Below are 23,049 nucleotides of genomic sequence, written 5' to 3'. Positions count from 1 at the left end.
GTGACTGTACTTACTGTAGTGAACATTACATAATGTGTAGTATTGTCAAATCACTGTTGTACACCTGAAATTAATATAGCATTGTGTGTCAGCTGTACTTTAATAACGATATTAAAAAAAGAAAACAAATCTAAATTTAGAAAGCAAACTTTGGTTCTTATCAGATCATGTTAATTATATATGAGAATTCTTATAAAAATATAAAAGATTCTCTGTATGACTAGGTTAGTAAATAGCAAACTTCCTTTGCACACTTAAAATACCATTCCATAAAAGATTTTGATTTATGTGCACTTGAAGAACATATCTGTGGCAGCAAATTAAACATGCTATTAAAAAAATTTTTTTTGAGAGAGCACATGAATGTGCACATGAGTGGGGGAGGGGTAGAGAGGGAGAGCGAGAGAGAATCCCAGGCAGGCTCCATGCCCAGCACAAAGTCCGACAAGGGGCTCAGTCTCATGACTCTCAGGTCACGACCTGAGCCGAAATCAATAGTTGGATGCTTGACCGACTAAGCCACCCAGGCGCCCCACTACAAAATTTTTTAAAGCAGGTTTTTGGAATCTGTTTTCTGGTAGATTCCCTTTAGAAAAAAAATTTATTAAGTAAGTTGTTAGTGGAAGCTGCAGGTTCTTTCAGTGTTGCAGAAACTAACCATTATTGGGCACCCTCTGCGTACCAGGTTTGTGCTAGTTGCTTTTCATAAATTATTTCATTAATCATTTCATCAGTCCTGTGTTACCATCTCCATTTCCACCTGATGTAACTAGGACTAGAGAGGTTAGATAACCAGCCCAAACTGCCAACATTTATAAGTGTTAGATTTAGTCCGTGCCCTTTCTACTCTATAGGGGTTAGGAAAGTGGAATTCTCATTTATTGTTTACTTTTAGGAGTTCATTGACATTCTCGGAAATACAGTTAATGGTACTACATTTGTGAAGTATAAATTTATTTCTCCCAAGAGGAATTCATTCCTCTACAATGGGTGTCTTCAAATTTTAGTGTCAGAAGAATCACGTGTCAAACTTATTTAAAATGCATATCCCCCAGTCCCATTTTCATTTGGTAGGTTGAAGGTGGTTAGGGATGTGCCATATTCATCTCCCTTAAAATCCTGTGTTGCTGGTGTTTATCATGCCCCTCAGATCCCTTTGAAATGTGAGCACAGAGGTGTCATTTTTCCTGTTACATGTAAGGTAGCTGATATCAGTGTTTCTCCCTCAAAATAGGCACAAATGTAAGAAGGAATTTATTCTCACACCAACCAAATAATGTAGTTTCTGGTATATAGGGAAAGTTAATTGTTACAGCATGTAAATAACACAGTACCTACATTAAATTTTTTATATTCCAAAGCAGTGGGAAAAAGAGGGCCTATTTTATCTGAAATGTTTCAGATGTTGTCTACAAAGATCTCTTTAATTTCTTGTCAGCAGTGTGTTTTGTCATTATAATTAAGTATCTCTGATATGTACATATGATTTATTTCCATAAGAAATATTAAAATTGAATCAAAGGGACATGTGAATTTGTTGCCTTGAGATGTATTATAAATAATTAGCAAAAAATGAATAAAAATTTCTCTAAAAATTACGACACATCAAAATACTAAGTTAAATGATTGAAGGCAAGAACATACTAAAAAAGGAGAAGAGGAATAAGCAAGTATTGAGAGTAAATCAGTTTCCATGATGCGGTTTCCCACTCTTCCATGCCTTGGTAGTTTCCTGTTTCACCATCAGTCAATGTGAGCTAATAAAACATCTGTTGTTTTTTACTGTTATATTTCTCAACTTAGTGATTTGCAGAAGTTATCTAAGTATCTTTGAGAAATAAGATACGGTCAGTATGGTACCATGTTCAGAACAATATAATTATATTACAATAATGTTACTGGCTTAATTTTTAAACTTTTTAACATTGACTTGATCAGTTCTGTATGAATTCAGCAACTTTGGTTATATGGCTCCATGGAGATTATCAGTTATGTGCTCAAGACTCCCATGGAATTTCTAAGAACTGAAATTTGTCAGCACTTTAAAATAATGGAGCTTCAATCTTCTGTATTTTAATTACATACCAGAAAGAAGATGTCATTCCTTTAGAATTGTCAAAATTTGATTGGAAAAATACTAGAAAAGAATGTTTTTTAAAAAGTATGTTTAAAAAAAACTGGAACACTTAATTTTGTTTGTAGTTTTTAAATGTGTGTGTCTAGTTCCCAAGTCACAATATATAATAAATATTTATTCAATGAGTTGATAGAACTTTAAATTGTGAAATCACATATACTGTAGCATTTAGCATTTTCGCTTTTACCAAATGTTATGAAAGGTAACGTTTAATTTTCAAGAAAAGGTCATATCTATTGAATATTCTGCCTTCTTTCTCTAGTTTTCTATGATAGACAGTTATTACTGCCTGGCTTTTAATCCCTTTTCTGCCCCTTACACTGTGACCTTAGAAAATTCACTTAACCTGTCTGTGTCTCATTTGCTTCTAGGAAGTAAAATGGGGGTAATAATAGTACCTCATGGATTGTGGTGATTGAGATAAGTGAAAGGCACTTAGATGGTGCATGGGAAGTAATCAGTACATGCTAGTTGCTGTTATTATTTTTATTATAATTACTGGCATACAAATGGTTGTCTCTAGGAGTATATATTATAAGCTGCTGGAGATTGTGGAATAGAGCCAACTTTTCTCATTTCCATGGTTACTGTCAATTGTTGGTTAATCGGTTGGTTATCAAATAGTTAATTTAATAGGATATTTTATTTATCATTTAGGTTGCCAAAGCTTCTTTTCAAAGGAACAATGATGCCTTGGATGCTGCATTATTCTACCTTTCAATGAAGAAGAAAGCAGTAGTGTGGGGTCTTTTTAGGTAAATTTCCTCAGTTGTTAACATGATTTAATGGAGTTTTTCTGTGCTGTGAGTCTTCTGATGGTAATGCTTTTGAAAGTACTTAGATGTATGAGCTTTGAACTTGATCAAATCAACTTTCTTTTTTGTATCTTGGTTTCTTTATCTGCAAAAAAATGGGCATAATATTTAGGTTAAGTTCAACTTAACCTAAAGGGTGGGATGTTGTTAAAAAAATTGACAAAAGCATTTTGAAAAGTAAAAAATGCTCTTGCTTTCTATTTACATGTATACAAGATATTTTGAACTTTCCTTATTAGAAGTGAAGTTTGATAACAGATATCTATCACTGAAGTTACTATTTTTTAGATGGATGTTTGAGGTTATTTTCGCTTAATCTACAAAGGATTCAAAATATTTTAAATTTCCTTATCTGCTGATATTTGTGTTCTGGTTCCCAGGTCACAGCATGATGAAAAAATGACAACATTTTTCAGCCACAACTTTAATGAAGATAGATGGCGTAAAGCCGCTTTGAAAAATGCTTTCTCTTTACTTGGAAAACAACGCTTTGAACAATCTGCTGCTTTTTTCTTGTTAGCTGGTTCATTGAAAGATGCCATAGAGGTATAAATAAGAAAACATGACATGAAATACTTCTAAGAGATTGCAAATCTGGAAAGGTCATAGACGAGAATGTAATTTTTTATCTTATGTTTGTAAGGACAACAAATAACTACAGAGGTTACTGAACGTAAATAGTGGCATGGCGATAAAAAAAATTTATAAATAAATTCAAGTGTGAAACCTAAATGAAAAATTTTATATAGGGAATATTGCATTTCAAGATAAGTATATGCATTTCAAACATATATGTATGAAAAAATGGCAAAAATAGTTTATGAATATTTTCTTCCTAGCCATCTTATGATTCTGAACTATTTGAAGTGTGTATAGGTCACAATCTCCTTCTCTGGTGTAGACAGGCAGGTACTTTAAGTTCTTTTTCTTCTAACTGAAATTCATAGATAAGGAACTGAAATTCCAATTTATACTGTTTTGTAATGCAGTCATCTTAGATGGTAGAAAATGAATGAAGAGGTAAAACACTGCATTTTTTGATATATAATCCTGGCAGCTGATTAAGAGAGAAATTATGAATGTTTCTGTTTATTTATGAGCTCTTTCTCTTAGGATACTTAATATCATTCTGAACAATCCTAAAAGGTGAAGGAAAAATACTAGATATAACTGGAATGTACTACATGATAGAATAAATAGGAAATATCCAATAAAGAGAAATTCTTTACATTTAGAATTGGTCATATTTTCAAAATTATCTCTTTATGATTTTTTTAAATAAAAAATACTTATAATTTTGAATGGGAAGTTTAACTTAGAAGACATTTAGGTGAAGAAGAGAAATGTTGATTGACTGAGAGATGCTTTTATTGCCCAAATGACCTCAGATTCTCAATATGAGTAATTACATTAGAATATAAATTTAACAGTAAAAATAGAATATGTGGCTTTATTTCATGTTTTTTTTGTTATGTAATTAAAAGGTTCTTTTAAAATAGTAATAATTATGCTTATGTGGAAATGTATTTGGAAATTAAGAGGAACTGATACATATAAATTCAAATGTCGTAAGCATATTTAATTTAAAACGAATGTTATTAATTTAAATTGGCCTAAGTCTGATGAGATGTTGATACTTGTCTTAGGCTTATTTTGTTTTATGTCTCATCTTTCTAGCTACTAAGTTCTAGTTTCTTAACTCTTCTTGCTATTCCTTAATCTCCTATCAAACAGTCATTTAATTGCCTTTTACTATCCCAACCTCTGGACCCCTCCCTCCACTATGATAATATAAATGGTAGTTTTTAGGGTATCAGTGGAATATTTCATATCTCTAAATAATTTTCATCAAATAGGTATTTCTTAATATCTTAATTTGTAGGTATGTCTTGAAAAAATGGAAGATATTCAGCTAGCCATGGTTATCGCCCGTTTGTATGAATCTGAATTTGAGACTTCATCCACTTATATATCCATCCTAAATCAGAAGATTTTGGGTTGCCAGAAGGATGGCTCAGGATTTGATTGTAAAAGGTTACATCCTGATCCTTTCCTGCGTAGCCTTGCCTATTGGGTAATGAAAGATTATACCCGAGCTTTAGACACATTATTGGAACAAACACCAAAGGAGGATGATGAATATCAAGGTAGGACATTTGAGGGTTTCTCTTTTTCTTTCTTTCTTTTTTGTTTTTAAGATTTTATTTTTAAGTAATCCCCACACCCAGTGTGGGGCTTGAACTTAAACCCCGAGATCAAGAGTCACATGCTCCACTGACTGAGCCAGCCAGGTGCCCCTCTTTTTCTTTTTTAAAAGAAGACTATTTCTGAACTTACGTTCATTTAGAAAAAAATAAAAAACAAAAAACAATTTTATTAAACTGAAACATGCATAACCTTTACCCATTATATAGTTTTTCCATATTATCATACAGCCATTTTTTTTTTTTAAGTAGAAATTTAGTTGTTACACATACTGGTTTAGTGCATGGGCCTTCATTCTTATGTGGTAAGCATTCTTTACTTCTAATTATCCCAAATAGTTTAGATTTTTCAAAGTATCTGGAGGGTATTTATTAGCACTGTTTGCAATAATTTTTTAAAAATAGAACATTTTAAGTGTTTGTTCGTAGAATAATTAAATGATTTATAGTATATCCATACTACAGAAATAGTGTGCCATTAGAAAATGAAGTAGATCAACGTATTAATATTTGCTGTATTAAGCGAAAAAAGCTAGATGCAGAACAGTGTGATTCTTGTTGCATTTTATTTACATATGCATGTTGCAAACACATGCGTGTGTGTGCATATACGTACTGCATCTAGTCTCCCTCTTCCTCTCCTTTGTTGTTTTCTGGAACAAATCAAAAGTAACTGAATACTGGTTACTGCTTAACTTTGGGGAATAGGTGTGGGGAGATAAAAAGCTTTTACTTTTCATTCTGTGTTTTCTAGTTACAATTGGATGATGGGTATTAAGGAGGGCACTTGGTTGTGATGAGCACTGGGTGTTATATGTAAGTGATAAATCACTAAACTCTGCTCCTGAAATGAGTATTACCCTGTATGTTAACTAGCTAGAATTTAAATAACAACTTGAAAAATTTTTTATTACATATTATTTTTAAATGCTAAAAAAGCTGGCATGGGTAAAGGGACTAGGGTACCCATTTTTACATTCTTGTTCATAAAGAAGAAATATTTTAATAAATAATATTAACAATTTTAAAGGAAAGGTAATAAAGCCGTTAGGAGAAAAAATAAGTATCTGAGTTTCCCAGGTAATTTTATTAAAATGTATACATTTTTATAGAAGGAAGATTATTTTTATTTCTTAATGTTTTATAGGTCATTTTTTAAACGCTTGTTATTGTGGAAAACTGCAAATGTATATAAAAAAAGTGAATAATAGATCTAAAGTCTATGAACCTATCACCCAGCTTGAGTAGTTATCAACTTAAACCAACTTTATGTCATATATACACCCACCATTTTTACCCCCTCCCATTCTAAACATAGATTTATTTTGAAGCAATTTCCAGCATATCATTTCTTTTGTAAATATTTCAACATGAATCTCCAAAAAATGACTCTTAAACATAACACATGTCACCATAACAAAATTTGATTAGTAATCAAAGTAGGCAATGTTCAGATTTTCCTGGTTGTCTCATAAAATCTTATACAATTGATTTGTATAAGATCCTCAAGATTGCTGAGATGTCTCTTTTGTCTACTTTATTATTATTTTTCAATGTTTATTTTGAGAGAGAGTATGTGTGCACATGGGGTGGGAAGAAGGGCAGAGAGAAAGGGAGAGAGAATCCCAAGCAGGCTTCAAGCAGTCCGTGCCAAATCCTACATGGGGCTCAAACTCACAAACTGTGAAATCATGACCTGAGCTGAAATCCAGAGTCAGACACTTAACTGACTGAGCCACCAAGGTGCCCCTGTCTACTTTAATTCGTAGTTTTTCCTCCTTCCTTTTTCTTGTCCCTTGTAATATATTTGTTAAAGAAGTCAGATTGTTTATTTTGTAGTTTCTTACTTTTTAGATTTTGTGTTATTTCATGTTTTCCCCCCCATGTTGTCTGTATTTCATATATATTGGTAATTTATGAGATTTTTGGCAGAAATATTTCCTGGTGGTGTGGAGTACTTCTGTTAGGGGAACTCATAATGTCTGCTTGTTGAGTTTTTTGTTGTGCTAACAGAAATCAGTGATCACTGCATAGATCCGTTATTTCATTAGTGTTCGTCAAGTGATGATACTCTAATTGCGTCATTCTATTCTTCTCTTATGAATTGGAATACTTGCCGAGTGTAGTCTCCCTAAGCAGCTGTTTGATTACTCTAAATCCAGTGGTATGCATAATGAAGGGAACATAAGTGTTTGATTCTTTCTCTTTACCAGTTTTCAAAATAAGTTTGGTTCACTAGCATACTACAAAGGCAACTAATAAGTTTTTATTTTTATTTATCTGAACTCACAGATTTAGATAGATTTGTGTCTTAATCCATTGTACTTTATTATGGTTGCTCAGATTATCTCATTTTTAACCAGTTGGAGCCTCTACAAGTTCTTGAATCCTTTTGACATTATTTGTTGATAGTGTCTTTGCTTTTTGTTCTGGCAAGATGTTTCAGGCTCATCTTATACATTTCATGCCCCAGACCTGGAAATGGACATCCTTTAGAAGAAGGATCCTTTTAGGTGGGGAATAATAGAGACTACAGCCTGGACATAAGGATCCTCATTTGCTGTTGGTTTGGTCATTGTTTCTAGGCTGTTTTAATGAATGGAGCTAGGATATATATATGTGTGTATATATGTATATATTACACACATATATATGCGTATATATATATCCATTTTTTTAAACATGAGCATTCATGAGTTCACACTGAAATTTTTAACTCAGTATAAATTATATATTTTTTCTTTTTGAATTTCAAATCTGTATATAATTAAAAGCTTGAATTCTCATAGCATTAACATATTTGTTATTTTGTATGTATGTGATTGCTTCAGAATAATGATACAAAAATTCTTCATAGCAACATGTTTTCATAGCAACAGTTTAAGCTTTTTTACTTGTTTGTTTGTTTGTTTTTAGTAGTTATTTTTGTTTTTGTGGTATATCCCAGTCAGGATGTACAGTCAAATTGCCTATTTTAAAGTCACTTTAGGGGCGCCTGGGTGGCGCAGTCAGTTGAGCGTCCGACTTCAGCCAGGTCACGATCTCGCGGTCCGTGAGTTCGAGCCCCGCATCGGGCTCTGGGCTGATGGCTCGGAGCCTGGAGCCTGTTTCCGATTCTGTGTCTCCCTCTCTCTCTGCCCCTCCCCCGTTCATGCTCTGTCTCTCTCTGTCCCAAAAATAAATAAACGTTGAAAAAAAAAATTAAAAAAAAAAATAAAGTCACTTTATAGTTCTTCTCTGTGTGGTTGTGCTACCAGCTTGATATACAGAATCACTTGTTTAATTTTGCTTTTGCTTTTCTTATGATTTTTTAAATTTAATTTTTCTTTTAAAGTTACATACAATGCAGGGGCGCCTGGGTGGCGCAGTCGGTTAAGCGTCCGACTTCAGCCAGGTCACGATCTCGCGGTCCGTGAGTTCGAGCCCCGCGTCGAGCTCTGGGCTGATGGCTCAGAGCCTGGAGCCTGCTTCCGATTCTGTGTCTCCCTCTCTCTCTGCCCCTCCCCCGTTCATGCTCTGTCTCTCCCTGTCCCAAAACAAATAAATAAAACGTTAAAGTTACATACAATGTTGACATGGTTTTTAAATAAAGTATATAAAACCAAGGTATTTTCAGAGAAATCTAGCTTCTTTCCTGACTTCTCTATCCTGTTCTTCCCTCCCTTTTTTGCAAAGGAACCAGTTAATTTTTGTGTATGTGTTTTCTTTCCATTTAAAATATATAAGCAATATTGGGGCTCCTGGGTGGCTCAGTTGGTTGGGCATCCGACTTCAGCTCAGTTCATGATCTCACGGTTCATGGGTTCAAGCCCTGCTTTGGGCTCTGTGCTGACAGCTCAGACCCTGGATCCTGCTTCAGATTCTGTGTCTCCCTATCTCTCTGCTCCTTCCCTACTTGTTTCTCTCTCCCTCCCTCCCTCCCTTCCTCTCTCTCTCTCTCTCTCTCAAATATAAACATTAAAAAATTCTAAAAATATATATGTAAGCAATATTAAAATATATAATTTTTAAATATCCTTTATTTTGAGAAAGTGCTGACATTTTATTCTTTTGTAATGTAAGTGCAAATTGACATAGTAACTTATAATTGTATCTGTTTCATTTCTATAGTTATCATCAAATCTTGTAACCCAGTGGTGTTTAGTTTCTACAACTACCTTCGAACTCATCCTTTGCTTATTCGAAGAAACCTTGCCTCCCCTGAAGGAACTTTGGCAACCTTAGGTCTCAAAACTGAAAAAAACTTCGTTGATAAAATTAACCTTATAGAAAGAAAATTGTTCTTTACCACTGCAAATGCTCATTTTAAAGTTGGATGTCCTGTTCTAGCCTTGGAGGTACTCTCCAAAATTCCAAAAGTTACCAAAATATCTGCCTTACCTTCAGAAAAAGGTCAGCCTGACTATATTTCTAAAAAGACAGATGATGTACCTTCAGAATCAAAGACTCTGAGTGATGTCAGTAGAAGTTCTGGCATTGATTGGTCAAATGTAACTTCATCACAGTTTGACTGGAGTCAGCCAATAGTAAAAGTTGATGAGGAACCTCTTAATCTTGATTGGGGTGAAGAGCATGATAGTGCCTTAGAAGAAGAAGAAGAAGATGCTGTTGGCTTAATAATGAAAAGTACAGATGCCAGGGAAACAGATAGACAAGATCAGAAGGCCTCAGACCCTAGTATGTTACTGACTCCTCAGGAAGAGGATTGTCTTGAAGGTGATACTGAAGTTGATGTGATTGCTGAACAACTAAAATTCAGAGCTTGTTTAAAGATCCTCATGACTGAACTAAGAACATTGGCTACAGGTTATGAAGTAGATGGTGGAAAACTCAGATTTCAACTCTATAACTGGCTTGAAAAGGAAATTGCTGCCTTGCATGAGATATGTAACCATGAATCAGTTATTAAAGAATATGCCAGTAAAACGTATTCTAAGGTAGAGAGTGATCTTTTGGACCAGGAAGAAATGATGGACAAACCAGATATAGGTTCCTATGAGCGCCACCAAATAGAAAGACGGAGATTGCAGGCTAAACGAGAACATGCAGAAAGACGAAAGTTGTGGTTACAGAAAAACCAAGATCTCCTCAGAGTGTTTCTTAGTTACTGTAGCCTTCACGGGGCCCAGGGTGGTGGTCTGGCCTCAGTAAGGATGGAACTCAAATTTTTGCTACAAGAATCACAGCAGGTATGAACTTCACTTTTGTTTTCATTCTTGGTTATTTTAATAATTTTAGTCATTCTTTTTTACTAGTTAATGTAAATATGCCCATTTCCTCTATTCATAGGAGGCAGATATTTATGCTCTGCATGTGTCTTTTTAGATCAAAGTTATAGTGATTATGAGTAGGCTTAACAGCTTGAGAGCACAGCTGTTGTCATACTCGCCTTCATATCTTCTGCATCTTACATAGCAACTGGTACAGATTGGGTGCTCAATAAAGTTTTGTAGAATGAGTGAATAAATACTGCTTTTATTCAGATGTTCATCACCAGTGTTTTTTTATTTTATTTTATTTTATTTTATTTTTTTAACGTTTATTTTTTTGGGACAGAGAGAGACAGAGCATGAACGGGGGAGGGGCAGAGAGAGAGGGAGACACAGAATCAGAAACAGGCTCCAGGCTCTGAGCCATCAGCCCAGAGCCCGACGCGGGGCTCGAACTCACGGACCGCGAGATCGTGACCTGGCTGAAGTCGGATGCTTAACCGACTGCGCCACCCAGGCGCCCCCCACCAGTGTTTTTTTAAAAAAATATTTATTTATTTTGAGAGAGAGAGAGAGCATGAGTTGGGGAGGGGCAGAGAGAGGGAGAAAGAGAATCCTAAGCTGACAGTGCAGAGTCCGATTCGGGGCTTGATCTCAGTCTCGTGAGATCATGACCTGAGCTGAAATCACGAATTGAATGCTTAACCAATTGAGCCACCCAGGCGCCCCTTATCACTAGTATTTTTATCATGTAACTATTTTTTTAAGTTTATTTATTTTGAGAGAGAGAGAACGTGAGCAGGGGAGGGGCAGAGAGAGAGAGCGAGCGGAGAATCCCAAGCAAGCTTCTGGCAGCCAGTGCAGAGCCTGACATGGGGCTCGAACTTAAACAAAATCATGAGTTGGATGCTTAACTGAGCCACTATTAATTGATTTTTTTTTGTCCTTCATTTTAACTGTCTTGAAAAAAAATCCACTGTAACCCACAGGAAACTACAGTGAAGCAGCTCCAGTCTCCACTACCATTGCCTACCACCCTACCTCTGCTTTCAGCAAGTATTGCTTCAACAAAAACAGTCATAGCTAATCCTGTATTATACTTAAATAATCACATCCATGATATACTTTACACTATTGTTCAGATGAAAACACCACCTCATCCCAGTGTTGGAGATGTGAAGGTAATGTAAAGTTTATATCAGTTGATATTGTACACATTGAGAAGGTAAATATGTTATACTTGTCTTCCTGTCGAATTTAGAGGAAATATTGTAAAGTGCTCTTAATGTGCTGCTTCGCCAATCCTAATCAGTTGAAGACTCTTTGTCCAATGAATGTAATTTAAAAGGAAGCATTCCTCTTAATTATGGAAAAGTAGTTTAAGACAAATACTTTTTTGATTATAAAATTATTTTTCTAGACACTATTCTTATCTCTTAATATTCCTTTCAATCTTCCATTTCCATTAAATGAATCATTAATTTAGAAATGTTTATGACTATGTGCCAGGATATTGTGAAAGTATAAGCTCAGGGAGTATCTTTGAGAAAACTACGACTGATCGGAAATATCCCAGAGAAAGTATCCTCGCTACTATTTCCCTGATGATTGTGTTTGCCTGAGGCTGTGCAGTAGTGAGGGGCCATAAGGTTTCAAAGAGTTACTACCTCCAGATGAAACCCATACCCTGTGCTGAAAACTTAAGAACAGATAGATTCCAAAAAACAGTAGGAAGCTTGGCAGGATTTGGAATTGATCAGATAACCTCTGTGCTAGCCTATGTATATTTGTGCTGTGCTTTTTCCAGTTCCAGTGGTTGATGTCCCCAACATCTTTGTTTTTTATTTATTTTACTTCAAAGGCATGTTTGACCTCTAGGAGTACATTCTTCTGAAGGACCCATGAGTTACATCAACCTATTAGAGACTTCCAACCCATAGCATGAATTAATCTGTATTAGTATTTAAGCAGAGATTACTTAAATTATTTGTTAGGTGAATATGGACACTTAGAAAAGGCACTAAATTCTAAGTAAACGTTTCCATTCCTAGAAATTTGTATAAGACATTCAAAGAGTATGAAACTATTTCTAAGTTCCCTTCAAATTTTAAGATTTTATGGGTCTGAAAATGTTGATTCAGTGTGGCATTTTAGGATGTACTTTTGATAATGATAATTTTTAAACTTTCTAAATTTAAAATTCTAAGAGTATGCACTACTCATAAGTACTAAATAAGTTACTTGCTTTCTGAAAACTCAGCCATTTCATACAGTGATTGATATATCTAAACATTTAATTCATTTTTACTGCTAAGATCAAGTATTTATTTTCATCAAGGGAAATTTTGTAAGGCAGTTTAAAATAAAAGCTCTGAAAATTGTATACTTATTTTTATTCTTCTTTTTTTTTGGAATACTAATCTTTAAGCTAATCATTAGCGGGTAGAACAGTCCCAGTAATAGATGAACATTGGCACTTTGCTTAGGGTCTGGTAAATGGCAGGCTCACAGTTAGTAAATATTTGATAAATGTGTTCTGAATCAGTTAGCTTTGTTGTGGGCATTCATATTAAGTTGGGTGAGTGTTATTTTATAAGTTTTAAAGTAGAGTTAGTAGTCTTAGGATTTAGTGTTATTTATGATATTGCCACTCTGCTGGGTATTTTTTAATATTTAAGATATTACTGTTGTATAGAAATGTTAGTATAAAATGTAATTGTGGCTGTTTTGGTTTTAGGTGCACACACTTCATTCACTAGCAGCATCACTTTCTGCATCAATTTACCAAGCATTATGTGACAGTCATAGCTACAGGTAAAAAAAAAAAAAAAAAAAATCATGCTAAATTATTAATACAGCAAAAACATTAAAATGTGCTGGAGTTTATATCAAAGTTCTATTTCCTAGGGATGGACATATCCTCAAATATGACTGCCATGTATACTCTAATAGATGAGAGAATGAGAAATAAAATAACTTTAATTTAGCTGTCACCTAGTAACAACAGAGGCATACAGAAAATGATAAATAGTAAATGGAAATTATCATCATCACTGTCTTTTTTGATTTTAAGAAAAGAATTTTTCACTATTTACTATTTTTCTTTAGGAACCATTTCTTTTAGCATTGGATTAGCTCCTATATTGCTTAACTGTTTTCAGTTGGAAAAGGAAATACTTTTTAAAAAATCAAAAAGGACATTTCTTAACAAAGGATTATTAAAATCATTTTTTCTTACCCATTTACATATAACATAGAAGTCTTTGAAAATGATACCGATCAGAAGTAATGGTTTAAATTTTTCTAAATGTCCTATTACCTTTATTAGTGTATACTGTACATTTTAATGATGAGGGCAGCGTAAGTAGTAAGAAATTGAATCACTAGGAAGATGACACAGATTTAAATGAATTAATAAATGAAAAACCTTGTAATATAAATAGAATCATATTAAATTTATATTAAACATGTCTAGATTTTTTTTCTTGTAAATTCAGGAGCCTCTTGTGAGAAGATTTGATACAGGCCTCAAAATGGCCTGTACTCTGCTTTCAGTTCAATAAGGATGCGTCGGAAATGTAAATAAGGGAAAAAGAGTTTATTTAATTTACTATGATCATCATAATGATCAAAGCCAACTTGTTTGATATCAGTCACTGGTTAAAATGGCACTAAATGAGAATTCAAATAAATATTTTTTAAATGTGTATTTTCTCATCCTTAGGCTATGATTGACCCTCAAGGGAGTTAGCTTTACTTTCTGCTTTTGTATTTTCCCCAGCTCCACAAAGAGGAGAGAAATAAATATTTAGTCACATTTGGCTTTAGGATTTGATATTTCTAAAATATGATTCTCCAGATTGTAGTTCATATTTTAGTTAAAAGTTAAGGTTGCACAACTTTGCAGAGCTAAGAAATGCAAGAAAATAGCACCCTGAAACTTTCTAATATAGTCTAGTGCTAATAGTACTCTTCTTACTTTCAGACTCTTTTTTTTTAATAAAAATGGGTGAATATAGAAAAGATTTTCAACCATCTTGAAAAGTTTTTAAAAGGAGTAAATGTCATTCTAATCATCTAAAATAAATATGTATAAAGCACAATTGCCAGTTACCTCTGTTAGGGTGATAAATGACCAAACCTTATTTGTTTTAGCAGTCAGACAGAAGGAAACCAGTTTACAGGAATGGCTTATCAAGGACTTCTTCTAAGTGATCGTCGAAGACTCAGGACCGAAAGTATTGAAGAACATGCAACACCGAATTCTTCTCCTGCTCAGTGGCCAGGTGAGCATTTAAGTGTTTCGGTTTTTAAACCTTATTTGGCAATTCCATTTTAAAAAGTTACTAACTGGTTTCCTGATTGTTGTTCTTTGTGGAATTGGTGAATGGTTTTTTTATTTGGTTGTTTTTCATGATGTTTTCTGCCATGGGTTAGGAATTATTAAGTACTGTAATGTTGTCTGAAGACTCAGGAAGTTAAGGCTTCAAAACCCAGCTGTGTTGACCAGCATAAAAAACCAAGGTTTAACATCTTTCACAAGGGTGAGCACGTCCTCTTCCTTATCCTTAGAAATTCCAAATTAGAGAGCAGTATCACAGAGACATTTTCACAGATGTATCAGAGAGTATACGATTACTCTCAAGTGTAAATTTGTATGTTGGGATAAGAGTGACCATTCTGTGCTGTCTGCCAGTCCTTCTCTTTTTCTGGTTAGCTCTTTTTCTCATCATCCACGTCAGTTATTTCAGACTTCTCCACTCTCTTCATACCTTTTTCTGGTTTGCTGTGTCATTCAGGTTTTACTCTACTTGCTTTATAACTCTGAGTTCACACATTAGTGATTGTTGTGAAGAGTGGCAGTACAAACTCAAACTGGATATTTAAAATTGATTTGTGCATAAGTTTCTAGAAACATTGTTTCCATTTTCATTTTTATTGGAATAAATGAGACTTACAAGAAATTGAAAAAACAGTACAAAGAATTTTTGTATAGCCCCCACCCAGATTCTCCACATGTTAACATTTTGCCATACCTGCTTTAGCATTCATCCTTCTCTTTCTCTCTCTGTGTGTGTGTATTTACGTATTTTTTTTGAAGTATTTGGGAGCAAGTTGTATACATGATACCCTTTTACATCTAAATATATCATGAGTCTTTCCTAAAAACATTCTCTTACATAACTTTAGCACAGTATTCAAATTCAGCATCTTAACATTGTACAATATTGTTCTTCTCATCTGTAGATCTTTCAGAAATCTCTCCAGCTACCTCACTCGTGTCTTCCATGTGACATTTAGTTGTAATGTCTCATGAATCTCCTCTTACAGTAGTTCTTAATTCTTTTTTTTTTTTTTTTTTTGTCTTTCATGATTGATACTTTTGCAGAGTAGTAGACAATTATTTTCTAGAATGTCCCTCAATTTGGGTTTTCCTAACCTTAGTATTAGATTCAGGTTGTATATGTTTGGCATGGATACCACAAAAAAGATACTGTGTGCCCTTAGTTCAGACTGTCAAGAGGCATATGACGTCAGTTAGTTCCATAATTGGTGCTATTAACTCTGATCACCTGTTAAGGTAGTTGCTGCCAAATTTCACATTTGTTAAGCTAATATTTTTTCTTTGTAATCAATAAGTTTCTTTTGAAGAGGTAGTTTGAGACTGTGTAAAATATTATGCTTTCACCCACTAATTTTAGCATCCATTCTTGCCTGAATCAGATATTACTGTGGGGATTACTAGATGGTGATTTTTCTGATTTTATCATTCCTTTTACTTTTAGTTAAAATTGTATTATGAGGAAGAGCTTTCATTTCTCCCCTTTTTATTTATTTATTCACTCATTTATTATATCAGTATAAACTGTGGGCTTATTTTATTCCATAGATTATAATCCATTTCTGTCATTTATCTTGTTGCTCAAGTTATGGATATATTACTTAATATGGATACATAATTTTGGTTAAGTTACAGATTTGGATTTTTTCTTCTGGAGCTTTTTGCTGATACACTTCTTATGATATTATATACCCATACAGGTGTGAGCTCACTCATTAATCTCTTGAGTTCAGCTCAAGATGAAGACCAGCCAAAATTGAACATTTTGTTGTGTGAAGCTGTTGTTGCTGTTTACTTAAGTTTATTGATACATGCTCTTGCTACAAATTCCTCCAATGAATTGTTTCGACTTGCAGCCCACCCATTAAATAATCGGATGTGGGCTGCTGTTTTTGGAGGGGGTGTGAAGCTTGTTGTGAAACCTCAAAGACAAGCAGAAAATATTGCAGGTAAGATAGATTTGATACCAATTAATATATGTAAATGTAAATAATTTCCAGTGCAAAAGTAAAAGATTTTCTAATGTTACAAGAATTTTTATTTTGAAAATCAGTGATGTTTAAAATCTCATCACTTAGGTTAGAATAGTAAATAACTAAACTCATGTTCAAATAAAAATAAAGTTTCAGTTGAACATTTTTTGATAAACCAGGACAAATTTGAGGAGGATAAAAAAGAAATAGAGGACAGGTGAAAGTAAGTGAGGAGACTGTTAAAGAATGGAAAGGGAAAAGGATAGTTTTTAGAGAAAAAAGATTTAAATAAATCATCATAATCTTTACAGAGCATGAGAACAGTTGGCTTCATATTAGGTTCATGGTCATGTGCAAGATAGCTTTTCCAGTCATGCATATGGTTTTTAAAATTCCATTTTCTGCCTTTTTTTTTTTTTTTTTGGTATTTTTTATCCCACTTTTAAAGATGGAAGGATATGTAAGGTGTAGACTGATGATATAGGAAGAGTTTCCATCTTGGTGCTGAAACAGAAATCATGTTAATTCATCCTTGGAAATTATCCTACTACAGATGGGGAATCAATGGCACAAAGAGTGTAAATGGCACTGGCTCTCATCTGTGTCCTTACTGCCCAAGGTTGAATTAAATGAATAAGTTTCTGTATACGTCAAAGTAGGGGAGGATGTCTTAGCCACTTTCATTGCTTTCACTCCCCCGTATGTGGGTGGGTGACTCTTCATCTTTATCTTGTTCCTACCTTGTTGTAGCCAACCTTAAATTTGAAAGTTTTCCCCTCAAATCACTTCTTTCTCTTTCTGAATTTTCTATTATTTTTTTTTCATGGTAATCCATTCATCAAGTCATCCATGCTTAAAACTTCTGAGTGCAGATTCATATTTGCATTCATTTAACACCTACTACGTGACAAAGCAGTGTTGTCGGCTTTGGGATGAATAACACAGACAACCCCTTACCTTCATGAAGCTTACATGTAGTGGAGGTTAGCACACAGTAAACAAATTAACAAATAATAGTATTTCAGTTATGATAAGAACTATGATAAAAATAAAGCAGAGTTAAATGGAGAGTCATGAAGGAAAGGGTTTGGGAACAGTTTAGTTAGAATGGTCAGAAAACACATTTCTGATGAGAGTATGTGAGCAGAGTCCTAGAGAAGTCAGGGATCATACCATGCAGATATCTGGGGTCAGAGTCTTTCAGGCTCTGTAATTTCAGGCAATTACAGATGGTGAAGGGAGTACCAAGGTCATGAGGCATGAGGTAGGACTGAGTTTGGCCTTTTCCAGGAACTACAGAGGAGGCCAGAATGGCTGTTTTAGCCGGGGAAGTTTGGATGGAGATAGGGTAAGACAACCAGCTGGGAGCAAGGTCATTTAGGGTGGTGAAAACTTCAGTAGTTATTATAAAGAAAGATAGGAAACTATTGGCAGGAGTGGCCTAGACTGATTTAGGTTTTTCAGCTCTAGCTGCTATGTGGAGAATAGACTATAGGACAAGAATAAAAGAAGGGAGCTATTGTAATGGTCCACTTAAAAGATAATTGTGGGTTACCATCAAGAATGAATGCATAAACAAAATGTGGTATATATATACATGTGTGTATATATATACATATATATACACATACATACACACACACATATACATACATACATACATACAGTGGAGTGTTACTCAGTCATTAAAAAGGAACAAAGTACTGATACATGCCATACCAGCATAAAGCTCAAAACTATGCTAAGTGAAAGAAGCCAGACACAGAAGGTCATGTATTTTATTATTCCATTATATGAAATATCCAGAATAGGTAAACCCATAGAGACAGAAAGCAGATTTGTTGCCCAAGGGCTAGAGGGAGGGAAGAGTATGGAATAACTGTGTAATGACTCTAGAGTTTACATTTGGGAATGAAATGGGATGAGAATGCTCTGGAACTAGATAGAGATGGTGGTGGCATAACATTGTGAATGTACTAAATGACACTGAATTGTACACTTAAAAATCTTTATTTTTATGTAACTTTTACTAAAAAAAGATAAATGTGGTTTAGCTGAGAGTGGTAGTTGTAGGGCGAAAAGTGGTTATATTCTGGCTATAATTTGATATTGCTGATGGATTTGTTGATGAATTGTGTGTGGGATATGATGGAAGAGGGAACAAGATAGAATTATCATTTCCTGTGACTAGTTTTAAGAGAGGAGCTGTTGGGGCGCCTGGGTGGCGCAGTCGGTTAAGCGTCCGACTTCAGCCAGGTCACGATCTCGCAGTCCGTGAGTTCGAGCCCCGCGTCAGGCTCTGGGCTGATGGCTCGGAGCCTGGAGCCTGTTTCCGATTCTGTGTCTCCCTCTCTCTCTGCCCCTCCCCCGTTCATGCTCTGTCTCTCTCTGTCCCAAAAATAAATAAAACGTTGAAAAAAAAAATTAAAAAAAAAAAAGAGAGGAGCTGTTGACTTCTACTTTCTGGCCTTCCTCTAGTTAGTTCCTGAATCCTTTTGGTGTTACTTTTATGTGTTCCTCATATCTAACTCTTCTCAGTCTTTACTACCCACTGTTCTCGTTCGCTCTTCTTACATCATCATCTTCCATCTTCTCTGTCATTGACCGAGCAATAGTACCTCACCCTGTGACTAACTTAAGAAGTGTTTGTGAGGATCACCATAGGATAAGCTCCCAGCTTCACATCCACAGCCTAGTGCCAGCCCAGCTCTGCACTCTTCTTGTTATTCCCCTCCTCAGTCAACTGAAGTTGACTCCTTGTCATCCGGGGGAAAAAAGAAAGCAAGATTGCAAGCTGCCAAATAAAATGTATGTGTTTATTTAGGATCTTAGGGATTGCAGTCTGGGAGACACCAAGTCAACCAAAATCAAAAGCATGCTCTGGAGAGACAAAGGAGGCTAGAGTTTTTAAGGAGGAAAGAGGGAATTTACAGAAGTTGTTTTGAAGGAAATGTGATTGGTGCTGGTATAGCTACAGTTACATTCATCTATATGTGATTGGTTGCTAGGGCTGGTGTTAGGTGGAAAGTCCATTCATGTCCATTCTAAATGCAGCAGATGCCTCGGCTTTTAGTGGGGTTCAGCAACAATTACAGAGAATGTGAGACAGGAGATGTGCATAAGCCCCACTTCCTCAATGTCCTCTTGGGTTCATTTTAAATAACCCTCTTAGCAGTGTTTACTCCATTATATTCCTCTGTTATCATCGTCATTCACCTAAACCTCTAGTTACTGGTTTCTCTTGTCCCTTCTTTTTTTTCACGTGGAGCTTCTCCCTTCTTTTTTAAAGGCATGCTTTACATCCTACAGCTTCAGTGAATCTTTCTTAAACAACATGGCCAGAAATAATTACTCAAGCACTAATGAATATGTCATGTATTTAATGCATTGTAAATAGAATTACTTTAATCTTTGTTCTGAATAGCACACAGTCTGCTTCATGGCAAGATATTCTTTTATGCTCTATCCTCATGTGTGTCTCTGCCATGGTTCCTGGAAAACTAATGCAGATACAAGTAATTTAGTCTACACTAAAACGTGGCAGGAGTATGTTGAAAGGAAAGTTAACTTTAACTCTAAGATAAATGCTGTTTTCTCCCTCTATCTTTATTCAGCACCTCCTGTTCCTTCCGAAGACATAGATAAACATCGTAGAAGATTTAACATGCGAATGCTCGTCCCTGGACGACCTGTAAAAGATGCTACCCCCCCACCAGTGCCTGCAGAGAGACCATCTTACAAAGAAAAATTTATTCCTCCTGAACTTAGTATGTGGGATTATTTTGTTGCAAAGGTAAGGGGTTTAAGGAATATAAGCTTTTATGTGGGTTTTTTTTTTTTTATTCTTATGTGTGCATCACATAGGAATGGTGAGGCAGCCTCTGGGTGGAACAAGTATAGTTTAGATATTTAATTTGTCAAGTCCAGAAACTGAATATTCATTCAGGGATGATAAGATGATGATGGTCAGATACTTGATATGGATGGGACAAATGAAAATTGTATAGGATTTGGGTCTAAACCAGAAGTCAGTTTTATTAACATATAATCAGCATCCTTGTTTTCTAGTGACTGGAATACTTGTGTCTGCCATCTAGTTCCCTTTGTCTAATTATCAGTATTTCCCTTGGTCACCATGGAATTAGAGCAAGAGGAGATAAATGGATATTTGGGGGTTTCATCAGGCCAGAGTTCAGCCCCATGACATGTCTCTCTTTCTCCAAAGCAGATAGAACTCTGGGTATCAGAATACTCCCAGAGACTAGATCCATTATAGTTGCATTTCATACCATGTTCAGTACATGCTACTAGTACTTTCTTTCAGCGCTTTGCTTTTTCAGACTAATCACCTTCCTTCTATTAATGTTGCCCTCTTTACACATGCTAATGCTGTGGTCACCTTGCTGTATGTCCATATAGGAAATATATCTTTCATCATGCCACCTTCCATTTAAAAATTTTATTAGATCTCAGAGTTCTTGAGGTATTGATCCCACTTTTAAAAAGTCTTTCAAGGTGAGTTGTGAAGATTTGCTTTTGTTATCGTAACCAGTTATTTTTCCTTTCCTCCCACTTTTGTTATCTTTGTCATAGATTAATTTCTTATACATATGCTACTTTTGGACTGTATTTCCATTGATCAATATCAATGCACTTCTTTTAATTACTGCACTTCTTTTAATTACTTGTTTTAATATTCACTACAAATGGTATCTTTCACTTTAAAAAGATTTCTCCGCTAATCTCGTCTATTTTTTCTTCCCTATGAACTTTGGAATCATCATAAAGCCTCAAAAAAGGAAAAGAAATACCCAGGGGGATTTTTATGGCAATTAACTTAAAACTTAAAAATTAATTTTAAACAATTATAGTTTTTACATGTCTGAGTCTCCTTATATAGCTTTTAGAAGGATTTGTGCTTTCCTTCACTATAGCTGTCTGTTTTCATAAGGTTTTTCCTTTGATATTTTATGTTTTTCAGTGTGTCTTTTTTCTTTCAACTTGTCTAACTAGTTCTCTTGATATATAAGAAAAGGCTTGTTTTCTAATATTTCTGTGATATACTTTTTCTTAAGTATTTATTTGAGAGAGAGAGAGCCAGAGGGGAAGGGGGAGAGAGAGGGAGAATCCCAAGAAGGCTCCACGCTGTCAGCAGAGCCCCACACTGGGCTCAGTGTCACAAACATGAGATGACCTGGGCCAAAGTCAGGAGTCAGATGCTCAACCAGCTGAGCCACCCAGGCACCCCTCTGTGACATATGTTTTACTATTTTTTTAATTTACTTTTTGTTGAAGTATAGTTGACATACAGTGTTTCAGGTGTACAAACAGTGATTCAGCAATTCTATACATTACTCTGTACTGACCACAATAAGTGTATCTCTCAGCTGTCACCATGCAACATTATTGCAGTATTATTGACCCTATTCCCTATGCTGTATTTATCATCCCTGTGAACTATTTATTTTATAACTGGAACTTTGTACCTCTTAATCCTTTTTGCCTCTTTTGCCCATCTCCCTCTGCTCTGGAAACCACTAGTTCTCTGTATGATTTTGTTCCTGTTTTTTTGTTTATTTGTTTTGTTTTTTAGATTCTACATATAAGTGAATCATAGGGTATTTGTTTTCTCTGACTCACTTCACTCAGCATAATACCCTCTAGGTCATCCATGTTGTCACAGATGGCGAGATCTCATTCTTTTTAATGGCTGAGTAATACTTCTCTGTGCATGTGCCACATCTTTATAGATTATCAATGGACACTTAGTTTGCTTCCATAACTTGTCTATTACAATTAGTGCTCTAGAAGTATTTATATTGTATCTAGGTATTGAGTTTTTTTTATTGAATCTGAGAGTTTTGACTAGTTTTCTTGACTTTCGTAGGCCTAGTATCATTTGTGAAAGGAAGTTTTTATTTAGACACCACTTAAAAATGTTCATTATTAAGTTAGGACAAAAACAACCTGATTATATATTTAAAATATAACTTTATCTTTTATTGCAGCCATTTCTCCCTTTGTCTGATAGTGGTGTTATATATGATTCTGATGAAAGCATTCATAGTGATGAAGAAGAAGATGATGCTTTTTTTTCAGATACACAAATACAGGAGCACCAAGATCCAAATTCCTATAGGTAACTTCCCTCTCTCTCTCTCTCTCTCTCTCTCTCTCGTAAAAAAAAATCCTGACGTTAGGAATTTTAAGTAATACTATCATGAATTTATTATACAAGAGCTGACTTACATTTTCAGGTTAGTAATTCTGTATCTTTGAGGTTAAATTTCTAGAGAGTAGAGTATTTCTTTCACATCTAGTGTCTAAGAATAGCTTACATGTAGAGTGGAAACACAAACATTTTCAGT

At 34.9% G+C, this 23,049-nt stretch overlaps 1 protein-coding gene across 5 annotated transcripts in view; it reads left to right on the top strand.

Annotated features, from left to right (window-relative positions):
• DMXL2 (Dmx like 2) overlaps positions 1 to 23,049 on the top strand; it is a 153,457-nt gene that overhangs the window by 114,966 nt on the left and 15,442 nt on the right. For 3 of the 5 annotated variants that reach the window (XM_025919824.2, XM_086710685.1, XM_086710687.1), the window contains 10 exons: positions 2,795 to 2,892; positions 3,333 to 3,498; positions 4,835 to 5,099; positions 9,267 to 10,345; positions 11,356 to 11,547; positions 13,104 to 13,180; positions 14,522 to 14,652; positions 16,409 to 16,657; positions 20,296 to 20,474; positions 22,690 to 22,820. In XM_025919824.2, coding sequence (XP_025775609.2) covers positions 2,795 to 2,892; positions 3,333 to 3,498; positions 4,835 to 5,099; positions 9,267 to 10,345; positions 11,356 to 11,547; positions 13,104 to 13,180; positions 14,522 to 14,652; positions 16,409 to 16,657; positions 20,296 to 20,474; positions 22,690 to 22,820 — 2,567 coding nt within the window. The remainder of the gene's footprint in view (positions 1 to 2,794; positions 2,893 to 3,332; positions 3,499 to 4,834; positions 5,100 to 9,266; positions 10,346 to 11,355; positions 11,548 to 13,103; positions 13,181 to 14,521; positions 14,653 to 16,408; positions 16,658 to 20,295; positions 20,475 to 22,689; positions 22,821 to 23,049) is intronic. The other 2 variants (XM_086710686.1, XM_025919826.2) reach the window with 1 other exon arrangement.

Source organism: Puma concolor, chromosome B3, assembly GCF_028749965.1.
Source record: "Puma concolor isolate L17-30 chromosome B3, mPumCon1.1.hap2, whole genome shotgun sequence".
Taxonomy (NCBI): Eukaryota; Metazoa; Chordata; class Mammalia; order Carnivora; family Felidae; genus Puma; species Puma concolor.
This window is presented reverse-complemented; position numbering and strand designations above follow the sequence as displayed.